Raw genomic sequence first — 16,259 nt, 5'->3', positions numbered from 1 at the left:
AATTTGTAATTATCAAAGGGTAAAGAAATAAGACCATTTTTCATGAGATTCTTTGCTATAAAGTAAATTTCCACTATATGTACTATAAATAAAAAAGATGTCATGTGGTATGATTGCCAATGAGACAACTCTCCACAAGCAACTAAATGACACAGAAATTAACCACTATAGGTCCCTTACAGCCTTCAATATTGAGCAAAGCCCATACCACCTGGTCAGGTATGAAAGGCCCAGAAAAGATATATATAATCAGTTTTTCTTTTTTTCTTTTTTAAATAATTTCTTAGGATACTCTGTAATAAGCATTCAGTAAAACAGAAAATGAAAGGTGATTGATGTGATAAACATAGAATCCTCTCATGAAACTCAATTACAAATTCTAGGATATTCTGATTCCTAGTTCCTTACAAAAATGTGGCAAAAATTTAATGGCTGTACAGAAAGAGATTGAGCAGTATACCCTTGAATGTAGCATAAGTTTACCCTAACAATGAAGTTTGAGTTGGGCAAGTAATTTACTTATCTTGTTTCTTCAATTTTAAGGTAATAATATCATTAGCATAAGATATTTATAAACTTACTTCATTACGAGCAATCAGTTCAGCTTTCAGATCTCTGAGGGCGTCAATCCCAGCTAATGGCTTCTCTAATTTAGCAACTTAAAACATTGATCAATATTTCCATTAGATGAAACATATCTTGAAATTATAACCAACACATTTTTCATTATTTAATAAATGGTGCAAAAACTGTTCTTGTTCTGGTTATGCATTTAATTTCCCCCTGGACAATCAACAACCATCCATCGTCATTAAACCAGTTTTTATTTTATCTAGATTGTCCTTGTTTTTTCCTGAGATTAGCATTAATTTTTTTTATTATAATCATTAAACATAAAGTGTAACCTACCATGAAAAGCTCAGTGGATATTATGAATGAAAGGAAATGAGGGGTATATGCCTATGAATCAGCAATGCAATAATAAAAATACTGAAAGACATCTAGAGGTCAGCATACCATCTATAACAAAAGACGCAATTAAAGACAAGGTTCTGGAAGAACAGGTTAATTGAAATGTTAGAAGGTTTAGCAAGTTTTTAGTCATATTGACTTGTGAGATTTATAACACAATGTCAGTGTTCCATTGTTCTTCTTTTATCCTATATAATTAACATTTTATTTACCTGCATTTACAAGTAGGTCTGTAGCGTGCAAGTAATGCTTACTGATGATAAAATTATCTAACTTTACTGGTACCTCTTTTATAAGTTCCCTGAAAGAAAGAAATTTTCAAATAAAGTGAAGTTTGGTGAAATAAAATTATTTACAATAGACATTTTATTGTACTTTTTATGAAAACACCCGAATCAGCAGATATTTTTAAATAAATAAACTGTTGAGTTTTCACATAGAGCAATGTCTCTATATTTGGATTGTATTATGAAAATCAGTACTATTGCTGGGAATTGACAAATGAGTAAAACTGTTATCAAAACTGAGCTTCCAGACATTAGAATATCATGGCTATTTTCTGAGATTTCACAACTGTTCAAACCTTTAATCTTCTTAAAACATTTGTCTTTTTAATGATTATATACAAATTATATAGAATATTAACTCGAACATTGCCTTAAAGGTAAAGAAAGAAACAATCAAATTAAACAGTTAGTCTGAAAGAATGAGACTCAAGTTGGTACAATCAAAACCTGAATAGAAGCTCTTAATTTGTTTACCTATATTGTCATTTTCAAATATGGCATCATGTTTCTACTGACAATTCTAATATAAGGTTCTACAAATGAACAATGAAGTAAGATTATCATCATTCTACAGCATTAATGTGAAACATAAATATCAGTTTTCTTTGTTTTTGTGCCAATATCAATAGTGAGTTTTGTTATAGGAACAGCAAATATTTGCAAGTCACCATGAGTTATTTCTTAATTTTTGCTCATTGCTGTGATAAGACAATACTATCAATAAGATGGCAACTTTTCTTTAAGTTACCTATAAAGTTCTGGTAAAGTAAACTTACACCTGATCTAATAAAGCTACCATAGCTTTGTGTTCAACTCCTTCTATCCATAATCTTCTCAGTTCATCTCTCTTACAGTGTAACAAAGTCTTACAGCTACTTAAATCTTCTCTTATCTTTGTTATTCTCTCCCTTGAATCTGGAAAATATACAAATACAAAACTGCAGAAACTAATTCAAAGTTTTTTATATCTAATTTAAAGACAACATATCATTTTCATCAAAGCTAACCTTTTCCCCTTCTAACATCAGTTCTCAATATGAAACATTTAAATTATTGTAGCATTTGTCAAAAATATTTTCAAATGTTTCAGTTACTGGCCTGCTTCAGTTTCTCTGTCATTTGATCTGTTTAGTGCCCATAGTGATATATTTCAAAATTAAAACAAGAATGTGTCCATAGTACAGGAATGCCCAAATCGCACTATCACTTTCTATGTTCAGTGGACCATGAAATTATGGTCAAAACTCTAATTTGGCATTAAAACTAAAAGATCATATCATATGGATCATGTGTACAAAGTTTTAATTTAATAGGACTTCAACTTCATCAAAAACTACCTTGACCAAAAACTTTAACCAAAAACTTTAACCTGGAAGACAGACGGACGGACAAAGGGATGGACGAACAGATGCACAGACCAGAAAACATAATGCCCATAAAGGGGCAGAATAAAAATGTTGTACCATTCTTAAAGTCTACAAGATTTCAGCTACTAACCTGCTTCAGTTTCTGCTTAGGCATTCATAGTGTTGTTTTAAACTTATATCAATATTTAAATAAAAAAGTTGAACTTTTCTGAAAGGCTAAGATTAAAAATTCATCGTATCATACTAAAAGGTAATAAATGACAAATTTATCATATTTCACAGGTACTACCTGTCGTATTTGTAACAAGCTATATATTAACAACATTAAAGATAACATGTTTCTCCTCATTCATTTTGTAACAAATGTTTCCAAAGCATGCTTACCATTTATGCATTTGCTCATCCTACTAAAATCTTGTGTTACTTTGGTAAGATCTTCATAGTGTGCTGAAAAAGTGACAAAAGTTGTGAGAACTACACAATTTAATTTAATAATTTTCTTTTATTCTTTTAGTTTATAATATCACGAATACCTACAATAGTTGAATTCTCCAAAATTTGAAAGGGTTCAGTAGAACCCAGTGTCTCGCTTTCTTTTGTTGTTAGTCGCAGGCTCAACAAAAATGGTGAAATCTTATGATTGTAAGAGGCTTCTGTCAAGGTTTTGTAAAAATCCAGGATGGTTTATGAATCTACTAAATGTTTTAAAAACTTTAAATTAAGACTGCATGTAATGTAAACTGGAAGAAAAACTAAGTCCATTTATAAGTAACTTCTACGTGTACATGTATATGGAAAAACAGGAAATAAATTTTTACTCCTTCTAGATACAAGCTTTTGATCATAAACAAGCTGTTGTCCAAGTTTGGTACAAATCCAGGATCTGATAGTTTATGAAAGTTATTAAAACTTTTAAAACTTTAACCACAGAGTGAATGTTACAATATTAACTGGCTGAAAAACATTTAGTCCATTTATAAGTGAAATACGGATAAATAGGATTTTTGTTTTTAAATTTACTTCTGGATACTATCTTATGATCATAAACAATCTTCTGTCCATTTTGGTAGAAATCCAGGATGTTTTTAAAAAAGTTATTTAAATTTCAAAAACTTTAACCACAGAGTGAATATTTGTGGACCAAGCCAATAACGGAATGTAGGATCATTATGTCTTGATTTTGAGACAACAGTCACAGGCTCAACAATATACAGTGACTGGATTCCTTTAAATTAGAGTTATCATATCAAATTAAGTTCATTTTTTAAATTATAAGTCACTTATTTATAAATTAAATATCCATACCTGTAACTAATTCTCCTAATTTCTTATCACTCTGTTTGTAAGCTTTGTCAATTCTGGCTTTTTCTTTTTCTCTTTGTTCAAAATCAGCACTGAAAAAAAAGAGAGACCAGACATTTGAAAAATGTACAGATTCTTGATTTCATATACATTATAAAATCATACTCTTAAATTCATTAAATCTAACACAAATTGTTTGATCATTTAATTTATTAGTATCTAATATCATCATAGATGTATCCCTGCAGGGGTAATAACAGTCGGTCTTCTTGTTCCATTGGGACATATATAGGAGCAAGACTTAAAATGTACTGTACATGTAAATATTAAGGACTGTTTTAACCAATTACAAATTTCTTAAGTGTTTTTTTGGGTTTTTTTTAATATTACCATGAAAGCATTTTCTGAATCATTCTGTGTTTTGAAAATTGTTCAAACATAATATCATAAGAATGAGTTCATAAAACTACACTCTAAGTCATCTGGTAATGATCATTTAGCACCCAATGGTATTTTTCTGTTATAAGTATAAAATTTTCAGTACTTACCTGTGAGAGAGTGTTCTTACAATTCTCATCAAAAACTCAGACTGAAAAAATGATAATAAATGAATTTTAATAATTGGTGCTAAGAATTGATAGTGAAATTCATAAATCATTGACATGAAAACATTTAACATGTTTAAGAGGGTGTCCATGGAAAAACCAGGCAGTGGATGGCACATGACATATTTTGTTTTCAAAATTTTTTCATCTATTTCATATCACAAATTCATTCTTTCTCAAAGTTAAATTTTGTTTTTTTATTAACTGCAACAAATAAAGAGAAAAAAAAATAGATAGAAAGCACTGAAATTTCATTGAAAAGGGGAGATAACTCTTCAGTTTGTACACAATTTTGTTGCATTGTTAGTGAACTTTAAAATCATTTTCTGAGCCATCCACTGTTGATTCAAAAATATCTTTGATATATATATCCTTTGTATGATATAAACATTGCATTGGAACCAAAAATTCAGTGGGGAAAACATTATGTTGTGCCACCCATATCATAGGATTTGCCTGATATATTTACTTGGACAGCCTCTTAAACATAAAGTAAAAATTAATTATTATTAAGAAAATGGATAAAAAATTACAATAAAACCTTTTCATTGTTCATGCTGTTGTGAATAATTAACACACTTGTTACACACAGGTTGATCACCAAACTACTATCATGACTATATACATTGTCAGGAAAATGCATAGATGCATGCAAACTTAGTTATAAAAACTACTGAAATTGAGAAATATTGTTTGATTTGCTGAATCTCTTCCATACAAAGTTATCAGTTATTTACCTTTTCGGATTATGAATGATAGTGTATTGTTCATCAATACTGTTTCTTAAAAAAATATTCCTTCAAAATTTACACAACTTTTTTATGTGCAAATTAACACTTATCCTGAATCATATAACGTGTACTTCATTTAATTAGACTTTTATAGTAACTTATCATTATTTGATTATGGGGCTGAATCCAATTTGGGACAGTAGTGACCTTATAGTTATACCATGGAAGTATTATCATGATTATATTGACAGGAACTACTACAACCAGACTTAAGGGTTTCATAGATCTGCAAGGCTGCAAACAATCTAATGATATTTTATTAATTTATTTGAAACACGACATGTTATTTACACACCAGCATGTGGCGCCCTACAATATTATCATTCTTGGTTGCTTTCCTGAACAAAGAAATCAAAAGTTGTGTGACACATTCTAAGGAAACAGCAACAACCAGCATGTGGCGCCCTACAATATTATCATTCTTGGTTGCTTTCCTGAACAAAGAAATCAAAAGTTGTGTGACACATTCTAAGGAAACAGCAACAACCAGCATGTGGCGCCCTACAATATTATCATTCTTGGTTGCTTTCCTGAACAAAGAAATCAAAAGTTGTGTGACACATTCTAAGGAAACAGCAATCAGCAAATCTTGCAATATTCTGTTACCCTATATTTTCTTATGTGTGTTGATTGACTTTTTACGCGACGTAATTGATTCTAGAAAGAAAAAAAACATTGACAATAAAATTTGTATCATATCTATTGAATAAATAAACCATATTTGTTGTTTTATTATTTTGGTAGAAACTGCGCTACCTAAATATATATATATCACAAGTTGTGCTTAATTACTGTTGGCATACATTTCATTCACATTTAAGATGATTGTAAAATAGTTGTTCTGATAAAAATAAATAAAAGATATTTCAAACAGATGTAAGAAATATAAGTCTTCGCTTTAAATCCAGGGTAAGATCATTAGTCGTTGGTATTTAAATATTTCTGCTGAGCCCCAGTCAGTGCCAGTGTGCAATTGTACATGTACAGTGCAGTCCGGTGTATCCGTGCACCTAAGACTTTTGACTTCACTTCATTCAACTGATAAAACCAATCATTGAATAATATTGTGTGAATACATTCATAACAAATTTTTATTTCATAAAATTATCAGTTTGTAGGGTTTCACCCTCAAGATTTTGTGTAATGTTTGTCCAAAATTGGGGAAACCCCTGTTCTGAGAATTCCTCCAATGTCGGTTGATTTCGCGCATGCCTACCAAAAAGAACTTATTTTGAATAGAGGAAAGATTAGCTGCTACGAAAGGTAGCTAAATTCAAACCAAGCACACTGCCAAGGATGCAGAGCAAAAATTATTTCAATCTGATAAAAATTTGACTTAAGTAAAACAAATTTTATCTGATGCTGTATTTTTTTTAATGGACATTGGCCAAATATTGTAAATCCCGGGATTGCAGTTATTATTTTGATCTGGAACTTATCAATTGTATTCTTTTTTATCCCTTTGAAATGTTAAAACAATAACAAGAACAATCTTATTTGCGTCACCTTGTTGATATAATGAAATCAGCTTATGCCCAGTATCACTAGCTGCGCGGACACCAGGGACTCCACTGTATTTTAACATTTATATAGTTCTTGTTGATTTATTCTCACATTTAGAACTGAAAAATTTCTACCATTTACTTTTTATATGCATCAGACGATTTGTTGGAATTTGAATAAAAAATGGGTGCTTACAGACTGAGGGGACGAAGATGTGAGGTCCAAACTTGTAGGGTGCCAAAGTGTATTGGGCGCAAATAGAACTGATACCACACATGAACCTGATGCCAGCACTGGCATGTACCCATCCAGGTTCACCTGCCTGAAACCCTGCACCTACCTCTGAAAACCAATAACAATGGGGAAGCACCTGACTTATGTCATATCAAACTTCAAAGTCATAGCAGGTCTAAAACGTTTATAAGTTGTTATAGTATGTCTGTAGTCAGAAATTATATTTGGAGTTGTAAACACAGCTAATTTTCAAAAGAAAAGGTTATGGAAAACTGAATGAACAATTATATAAACGTAATAACATACCGTTTCCCTCCCTTTTGAAGACGGAGACGTTGCTATTCTTTCTGTTTCGTCCATGGTTTATAAATTATTCAAAAACATAAGTAGAATAAGAGGATTTTAGAGAGAATAAAAAATTGAATGGGCTGTAAACTTCCGATAACAATTTCTCTCCTCTAACATGAAGAGGTAAACAGACCGTCTGCATGGGTGCGTTCGAAAATATGATTAGATTTACAAAAGTAATCGATTTTTTTTTAAATGAAAATTTAAAAAAATATTCAGCGGCATTAGGCTGATTAGCATTGTAGTTTTATTAATTATTAATAGTCCTTTGCATAATCATCGTAGTTTACTTTTGTTTGTTTGTGTTAGAAAATGTGATCATTGTATTAGAACTGTACTAGCTGCATCCCGATAGATTGAGTTTGAATGTAAATGCATTCAAATGATATATTTTCAACTTTAACATCTATCTTACAAATAGACTGACGGGTTTATCTTTCGTACATTTATTTGCTTGCCGGATTTGAAAATATTCTAGGAGCAGGTATGGAAGTTTCGGTTGCTGATTCAATTTTTTTTAATTTACTGCTCTGTGTGTATCTTTTTATCTGATATTCATCTGATTAAACGGGTGTGTAATATCCTTAGAAATAATTTAAGGATGTACTTAGGTGAATTTTACCTTACATTTTCATTGGTTTTATTTGGGTCTCAAATGGAAAGAAAAAAAAATTGCTCAAATTTTGGAAATGCCCTTTCTGAGCTATTATAAAGCCATTTATGAAAAGAAAACTGGGTGTTATGGGGCAAAACATTTTACCCTGTATCGTTGGGGAAAAAACAAGGAGTCTGAACATCTGACCAAATTTTCAAAACCTCACCTAAGTACATCCTTAGACTATCTATCGGATTTGTAATAACGGGAGCAACACGACAGGTGCCACTTGTGGAGCAGATTATGCTTACCATTCCTGAGCATCGGATATCACCCTCGCTTTTGTTGGGGTTCGTCTTACTTAGTCTTTACTTTTCTATGTTGTGTCTTGTTTACTATTATTTATTTGTGTCTTTTTCTTTTTTATTCATGGCGTTGTCAGTTTATTTTCGATTCATGTGTTTGACTGTCCCTCTGGTATCTTTCGCCCCTCTTAAGCAACGGGACCACAATTCAGATGTCATATCTGTCATCATTTTTGGCTTCATACTTCGTTTCAATGTTTCTTAACTGTCAGTCATCCCCGTTTTCTGTTTGATTGACGGACACGAAGAACGACAGGGATTGGTCTAGTTTTTGAAGATTATCTAGAAACATTTTTGCTCACCTGGCCCACAGGTTCATGTGAGCTTAAGCAATCACTTGGCGTACGTCGCCTGTCGTCGTCATAAACTATTTCAAGAGTCTTCTCCTCTGAAACTACAAAATTTAACTGAATGTTCCTTAGCGGGATATCTAGTGTATAAATTGTATCCGAAGTTTTGGCCCATTAATTGTCATGACCGCCATGTCTAAAAATATAACATAGTGCTCAAATGCAGTTTTTGGCTTTTATCTCAAAAACTAAAGCAGTTAGTGCAAAAGGGACAAGGAGTTGAATTGATGAATAAGTCAAGATCTATTTGCTATGAAATCTCAGACCAATTTGACCACCCACTGTAGGGTAACTGTCCGAAATTGTTAATTATTATGAAATTAAACTGTTCAAGTAGTGTAAATGACAAACATTTTAGCTAAGTAGGAACTACAAATAAGTCAATTTTGATCAAAGTAGTCAATTGACTCCTTAAAGAGTTATACTTCAAAACTTTAACTGAATGTTCTATATGGTATTTTATCTATGGATTATATTCGAAAATCATCCGAAGATTTGATGCACCAACAAGCATGGCCGCCATGGCTTAAAATAGCACATAGGGGACAAAAGCAGATTTTTGCTTATATCTCAAAAACTACATCCGTTAAAGAAAGAGTGAAAGGGAGTTATGGTAATAAATATGTCATGATCTATCTGTTATGACATTTTCAGACAAATTCGACAACCTATTGTTTGGTTACTGTTGGAAATTGTCTATTCTTATTAAATTTTACTGTTTTTTTTTGGTTATTTTATTGATATTATAATAGTTAGAGAGAAAGTTTAAATGACTTTAAAAGTTTCGCTAAACGTTTTGTTTTACATTTTTTGTGAATGTCTAATTACTTTTTTCAAAAATCTTCTCCTCTGAAACAACTTGACCAACTACCTAAAAAAAAGTTTTATTGAATTTCCTTAGCTGTATCTTGTTTGTTCATTCATTCGGGGATTTGATCCATCCAAAAATTATTTTTTGGGGCTTTCATCTTGAAAAAACTAAAAAAAAGTACGAGCAAAGCTGACATATGTGAAAGTGTTTAGCAGGTTTAAATCTACCTGTCGTGCATTTTCAGACCAATATGACAGTTTATTGTTGGGTTACTGGCCAGAAATACTATAGGTAATTTTTAGGTAATTTTACAGTTTTGGGTTTTCAATAATAATATATTAGTTTCATATTATTATAGAAAGAGAGAAAGTGTAAATAAAAAAGTAAGATCTACAAATAATTCCAATGCCTTAAACTGAAAGCGATAACAAGCTCATATGAGCCTCTTGTCCCCCCCCCCCCCCCCCATAATCCCTTTTGTATAGTTAAACCCCAATACTTTTAATAGCAGTTTCCTTGCATGATTAATCTTAACACTCATGTTTGAGCATATATTTTTCATATCTTCAAATAGTTTGTAATCTAGGATTCAAACGTGGCATTTTTAACATGGTTTTACATGAACAATGTTTCTTTATGCCCTACAAATGCTCACTCATGCTACACACACTCTTTACTTGAATACTAGTAATATTTATTTTTTAAAGATAGCATTGAGAATTAGATTTCATTAACTGAATGTGAAAAGATCGAACTTGTAGAATTTAACCTATAAAGCGAAGGATAGTTAGCAGGTTAGTCATGTTAGTGGTTTGTCGTATCAACATTCTTTTCGTACGTTGCTTTACCTATTTTTAAAATATTTATATCAGGTTTTCGGCTATATTTTGTTGCTGTAAAGTACTATTTCTTAAAAACGAAGAACTTCCGGTGCTATCAGAACCATCCTATTATCTTATCACATTGATATTTATGTATTAAAAGCTAATGGTGTGTTATTGTTCTTAGGTCAATTGTGAAGAAATTAAATGAAATCCGTTCACGCTTTCAGGAAATGTATTCAACTGACATTAATTCCTCGTAATCATATTCAGTCAATCCAAAAAGGACATTTATCAAATGCTGTCATCATGGAAAAGACAAACAATGTCAATAATCTGGGGAACGATACGCATAGAGTGATTACGAGAAGTTACAGCAAAAAGTTACACGAAAGGAAAGAAGACGTCAAGCCCAAATCTGAAACACCTTTAATTATTGGTCATGACAAAGGTGACAAGGAATTCTATATCAAAATGAATACAGGTGCGTTCAATTTTAATCTCAGTGTTGGAACAGTTGATCCTAGGATATGGGCCAAATTGTATCCAGAGTGATTGTTAAAACTAAATATTGCTGTCTCATAGCTGAATTATATTCCTGCTTTTGGTTATATTTTGTTCTAATTTATGCTCCCTGCTTTATTACAATTGTACCCTTTTTCTTTATTACTATAGGAGTTATTGCCCTTACATGACGAAATTGGCTATTTTTTTTTTTCAATTCTGTCTTATTTCGTAATAACTATGTTAAATAGAGAGAAACATTATGATGCAAAAATGATCTGCTAGACGATCTGTTATAAGTCAACATTTCTGAAATAGTATTATAACGACTCCTTTCAGAAGTTATTGCCCTTTAATAATAATGCCGATTTCTACCCATTATTTTGCGATTTTGCGTATTATTTGAAATACTATAAATGATAATTAAAAACTAGATAATCAAATATTTCAGCAAGACATGTTTTTAAAAGATGTATATTGGTCGAAATCAGTTGTCAGTAGGGAAATGGTTATTTAACTCTTGATAGGAGGGATTGTCCTAGCATTTTGGTGGTTTTTTTGTACCCTTTTCTATGTTTTGGGCCAAAAAAAAGAAGAGAGAAACCGTAAAAAGAAAAAAATATGTCCCACCTAGTTTGGTCTGCATGTGCATCCGTTCAAGTTTTTGGTCAAGGTAGTTTTGACTGAAGTGGAAGTCCAATCAAATTGAAACTAACGGTACACATTTTGTCTATGATTATTGATGATATATACTTTCTAATGTTAATGCCAAATTAGAGTTTTTACCCCAATTTCACGGTCCACTGCATGATCCAAGAAAATGATAGTGCAAGTGGGACATCTGTGTACTATCATGATTGATAAATTTTAGTTTGGTCTGGAACGAACTGCTTTCACATAGACTCTTAGAAGTTAATGCAAGCCGCACAAACTGCCATTTTGTATGATGTATTTCAGATGAACAAAACAAAAGCAACAAGAAAGCAATATTGACGTATGAATGGGAGCGCCCGAAATTTGCCGATCTTCAGCATACTTTTGTACCGGAAGAATTTAGAGGTCATGGTGTAGCAAAAGTGTTAGCCGAGGTATTTTAGTTAAAATATATATGTATAAATGTGGGAATGAAATGTAGCAATGCAAGGAATTAAGTGATTATGGTGACATTGGCTCGGTTTCAGGTCGTGTTGTACGAGAAAAAAATATGTCAATGAGTCTGTTTCAATTATGAAAATGTTCGTCGGTGTGCTTTATGTTTTCTTTTTTTGGCGTTTCCATACATGCCATATGTTGCGAAGAAGTATTCCGGCTAAAATGTTATTTTACCGGACGATATATATTTATACATATTTTAATCAGCATGGTATAGTGTTGACTTATTAGGTAAATCGAATTTGTAATTATTTCATATTGTATTATTTTCGTACACATTGGTAGTCCGAGATTACTCTCACGTCCAGTGGCTGTTTTGCCAGACAAGCTGGGGCGTGCATGGATCGCCCCAGCTTGTCTGACAATTAAAACAGCCGTTGGACGTCAAAGTAATCTCGGACTAAAACATTGGATGCATCTTTCAACCAAAATAAGATCAAAATTGATATGAATATTGAACAATTATTGTAAATATTATAGACCTAGGTGAGCGATGACACAAGCTCTTTAGAGCCTCTAGTTTACATTGTACTAAGGGGACGACCATTTGATATTCGGGGGGGTGGGGGGGGGGGGGGGGGGGGGGGCAGGAGGATTTTGAAAATGAATAACTCAGCCTTGATAATCACAAAAATAAATGGTTTATTCTGTAATAGTTTGAAAATAAATTACCTGACTTGCAATGTATTGAAAATAAATAACTCAGCAGGTCTAATAGAAAGTATGAGACGGCACCAGATTCTTCATAAATTCATCTTTGTCCCCCAAAATAATTAAAGTATAGATATTTTTTTAATATACTGGTAATGTCTGAAAATTGGTTTCATTTAACTTGAGGTATATTGTCTCAGGAAACCTTACCTCACTTTTATTTTTAACAGGACCACAACTTAACATTGAGGCAAATGCCTCATGTAGGAAAAGACCGAACGCTTGTCTCCATATCAAATTGTGTTCACGACGAGTGCCTTGCAAGAAGCAAGTTCTGTTTTCCCTCAGACGTAGGCCTAATTTTTCGGGATCAATGTTTCTTCATTATTTTTCTTTTGTTCATTGATTGCCCTTGTGTATTCTGTTAGTGTTGCATTCCTTTTGCAATCTAGTAATTTTGTTATGAACTTGATCATGAGTTAAAAAAAAACAGCAGCCACAGACTTAACTATGTGAAATCCATTTTTGCTTTATCATGCACATTGGTCTTTTGATGTCCCTAGAAACTTAAGTTAAAATTATTAAAACAAAACTTGCATTTTCAGATTAAGAAAGGGTCTTGGAAACACCTATTAAAAGAGCATGATTTTGCATCATTTGTTCTATAGCTTCTTGGGCCTTCAGAGGCTCCAAAACCCTTCAAATGTTTTTTTGCCTCGCTCTGCTCGGCAAAATATATTTGCCAATACTTTAAAAGAAGCTAGTTACAACCAAACTTTAATACTAAATAGGTATGCAATACATGTACATGCAGTTGGGAATATGAAAGATTACTTATGCAGAGGAGGAGGATTAATTGTGATTAAATGGTACACAATGACTTGACTATACATGTATTATTTATAATAAACAAATCATTTAAAAATTATGTTTTCGAATATCATAAATATAGTTTGAAAATGAATAATCAGTCCCTTGCTTTAATGAAAATGAAAAATCTTGCTTCAATAGTACAGAAAATGAATAAACTGTCCTCTTAGTTTATAAAAATAAATAACCGTTAAAAAACAAATCCTCCTGCCCCCCCCCCCCCCCCCCCCCCCCAGAATATCAAATGGTCGTCCCCTAACTCTTAATCTACCGAAAATATGGACTTGCTAATAAATTAACTAAATACAAGTTTTAAAGTGTTGAGTTAAATAAAAATGTCAGTATACGTAGAATTTTATTTTATTTTCAATTTTATTGACAAAAGGGAATGTTTAATCATTCTTTAATTCTTTAATATGATACACTTATTGAAATATCAACTTTAAAAAGTTATGTGTTTACTTTGCAGACTGCTTTTGATTATTTTGTATCGGAAGGAGCCACAATGAGACTTTCATGTTCATATCTACAGAAGTATGCCTTAGACAATGAAAATCCAAGACACATGAGTAATATATCCTGGGACTAACATGTAGCCTGGTTGCATTGTATTCACAGACCACCGATAAAATCGATGAGAATGTTGCCTTATCTTATATTGGATTCACTGATGTTTGAATCTTCATTTAATTTGTTATTTTATTTGATCAGATTCTTTGGATTAATTTTATTTTGATTGTCATGTAGCAGTGAAGTATTGACAGAATTAAACTCAATCATTGTTTACCCTATATATGTTATAGTTTTGTGTTTGCTTGCTTTATTTTATACCACATACTGAACACCACTAAGCTGATCTTGATGGACAGCATGACATTCACAAAAACAAACATTACACTAAGATATTATAACAATTTACACATGTATTAGAAGTAAACAGCATACGTTTTGCAATCATAACAAAGGTTAGTAAAACAACTAAAAGGAAAACAATAATAGATCATAATAGAGTTGGTAAACCAATAGAAGAAAATACCAAGAAGGCAATACAAACAGATTGAACAACACTATAGTCAAAAGACAAAGACAAAAAGAATTTTGGAAATAATTACGACTGATCATCACGAATCCTTTCAAAAAATCTAGAGAAAGCTTACACTGGTGCACCTGAATGGAAAAGTCGGTGGCGTCAGCGTCGTCCGAAGACATTTGGTTTCCGGATAATAACTTTAGTATAAGTAAATAGAAATCTATGACATTTATACACAAGGTTTGAAACCACGAAATGAAGTTTGGGATTGATTTTGGGGGTCATGGTCCCAACAGTTTAGGAAAAAGGTCCGAAATAAGCATTTTCTAGTTTCCAGACAATAACTGGTGGAACAGTGTCTGGATATCTCTGAAATTGTACCACAAGTTTCCATACCTCAAAGGGATGGTTATGATTGGCTTTTTGGGGGTGAGTTATGGCTCAAACCATTTAGGAATTGAGGGAAAAAACAAGGGTTTTTATATTTAGAATTCCTTCCGAAGTCCTACACTTTGAAAGCGATGACGCGGTGATTTAAAGTTGGCAGTGGCTATTTTCGGCAAAATAGCAAATTTTCTATTTTGCCGGCTCCAAATAAAATAGCATTAATCAAACGGGCAAAACAGCCTATTTCTACAGAACTGGCTAAATTGCCGGCAACAGCAATATAGTGAATTTGTTAATTAGTAGGTTCATTGTAAAGAGTAAAATTAAATATTTATACTTTTGAAAATGTGCACTGTCAACATAAAATAATTACTGATGTACCTACCAGTACTAGTTAAATAAGTAAACAGCTAAATTTACATCATATGAGAAACATATAATCGTAACAACATTTATCAGTCAAAGTATAAATAACTATTTATAGAATGTATATATAACACTGAAAAAGAGAGAAAAAAAATATCAAGTTGACGGCATCCATTTGTTGCAATGAAATTATTTCTAAAAGTCAGTCAGTGTCAATCTTGTGCTATATATATGCAAAAGAATAAAATTTCAGATTGTTTAACTGTGTGTTATAAAGAAAAGAAAAGTAAACAAACTCGTTGCATGCCATCATAAATTTGATAAGATATTATACAATATACAACAATCACATAGCTTTAAAATAAAGAATATTTAAATAAATTTAAACTTTCTTTTGAAATAATACCGGTTAGTCATTTGAATTGCATATGTGTAATTAAAATAGTTTTTAACTTGGATTCCCGTAGCTCTTAACTAATGGCAGCAAAATAACATATTTTCTCAGATTTTTCCATCAACAGAAGTTACAGAGTATACAATAATATTATGACATTATATGTGATCTAATTTTCCAAGCGGCTGCATTTGAATAAATGCATAGTTTTACTGTCAGAGATTTAGAATAAATTATCTAACTTGTGCCGATTTGGCCAAGAATAGTAGAATAAATATAAAATTCTATGCGCACAGATCTATACGTTGGACATGATAAAACAAAATGATATTCGTCTTCCAAAACATTCATATTGCAACATATACAAATTCTATTTTCTCATAACGACCAACTTCAACATTTAATCTAAGTGTGCCGCTACGCAATTTTGTTAATATAGATACATTACAATGAAAATCTAAGTATCTTTCAAAACCAAATACTATTTATATCGTTTATAAATACAAAGTTTGTTACATTCTTCTAAAGCTGAAGATTCCACTGACATATTAAAA

General features: G+C 31.8%; 2 protein-coding genes across 15 annotated transcripts in view; one reads left to right on the top strand and one right to left on the bottom strand.

Annotated features, from left to right (window-relative positions):
• The window catches only part of LOC139520728 (exocyst complex component 4-like), a 45,488-nt gene extending 36,717 nt beyond the window's left edge, over window positions 1–8,771 (bottom strand). For 10 of the 14 annotated variants that reach the window (XM_071313635.1, XM_071313638.1, XM_071313637.1 and 7 more), the window contains exons 1-7: window positions 7,368–7,526; window positions 4,477–4,517; window positions 3,932–4,020; window positions 3,011–3,073; window positions 2,036–2,174; window positions 1,185–1,273; window positions 582–658 (exon numbers count right to left, since the gene is read on the bottom strand). In XM_071313635.1, the coding sequence (XP_071169736.1) occupies window positions 582–658; window positions 1,185–1,273; window positions 2,036–2,174; window positions 3,011–3,073; window positions 3,932–4,020; window positions 4,477–4,517; window positions 7,368–7,421 (552 nt within the window). In that variant the 5' untranslated portion in view covers window positions 7,422–7,526. Of the gene's footprint in view, window positions 1–581; window positions 659–1,184; window positions 1,274–2,035; window positions 2,175–3,010; window positions 3,074–3,931; window positions 4,021–4,476; window positions 4,518–7,367; window positions 7,562–8,671 lie in introns of those variants that run through there. The other 4 variants (XM_071313646.1, XM_071313642.1, XM_071313647.1 and 1 more) reach the window with 4 other exon arrangements.
• A 1,679-nt stretch (window positions 8,772–10,450) lies between these two features.
• Window positions 10,451–14,319, top strand: LOC139520727 (protein NATD1-like). Its single transcript, XM_071313633.1, has 3 exons — window positions 10,451–10,835; window positions 11,813–11,943; window positions 13,998–14,319. Exons 1-3 carry the CDS (start codon window positions 10,559–10,561, stop codon window positions 14,115–14,117), a joined length of 528 nt encoding a protein of 175 aa, XP_071169734.1. The 5' UTR covers window positions 10,451–10,558; the 3' UTR covers window positions 14,118–14,319.
• Window positions 14,320–16,259: the final 1,940 nt, after the last annotated feature.

Source organism: Mytilus edulis, chromosome 4 (assembly GCF_963676685.1).
Source record: "Mytilus edulis chromosome 4, xbMytEdul2.2, whole genome shotgun sequence".
Lineage (NCBI taxonomy): Eukaryota > Metazoa > Mollusca > Bivalvia > Mytilida > Mytilidae > Mytilus > Mytilus edulis.
This window is presented reverse-complemented; position numbering and strand designations above follow the sequence as displayed.

What these genes read in the sequence shown, in the direction of transcription:
- LOC139520727 (XM_071313633.1), top strand. Translation starts at nt 10,559, where the DNA reads ATGAAATCCGTTCACGCTTTCAGGAAATGTATTCAACTGACATTAATT. An exon ending in CTATATCAAAATGAATACAG is followed by an intron (nt 10,836 to 11,812) that starts GTGCGTTCAATT and finishes GATGTATTTCAG; the next exon opens with ATGAACAAAACAAAAGCAAC. An exon ending in TAGCAAAAGTGTTAGCCGAG is followed by an intron (nt 11,944 to 13,997) that starts GTATTTTAGTTA and finishes TTTACTTTGCAG; the next exon opens with ACTGCTTTTGATTATTTTGT.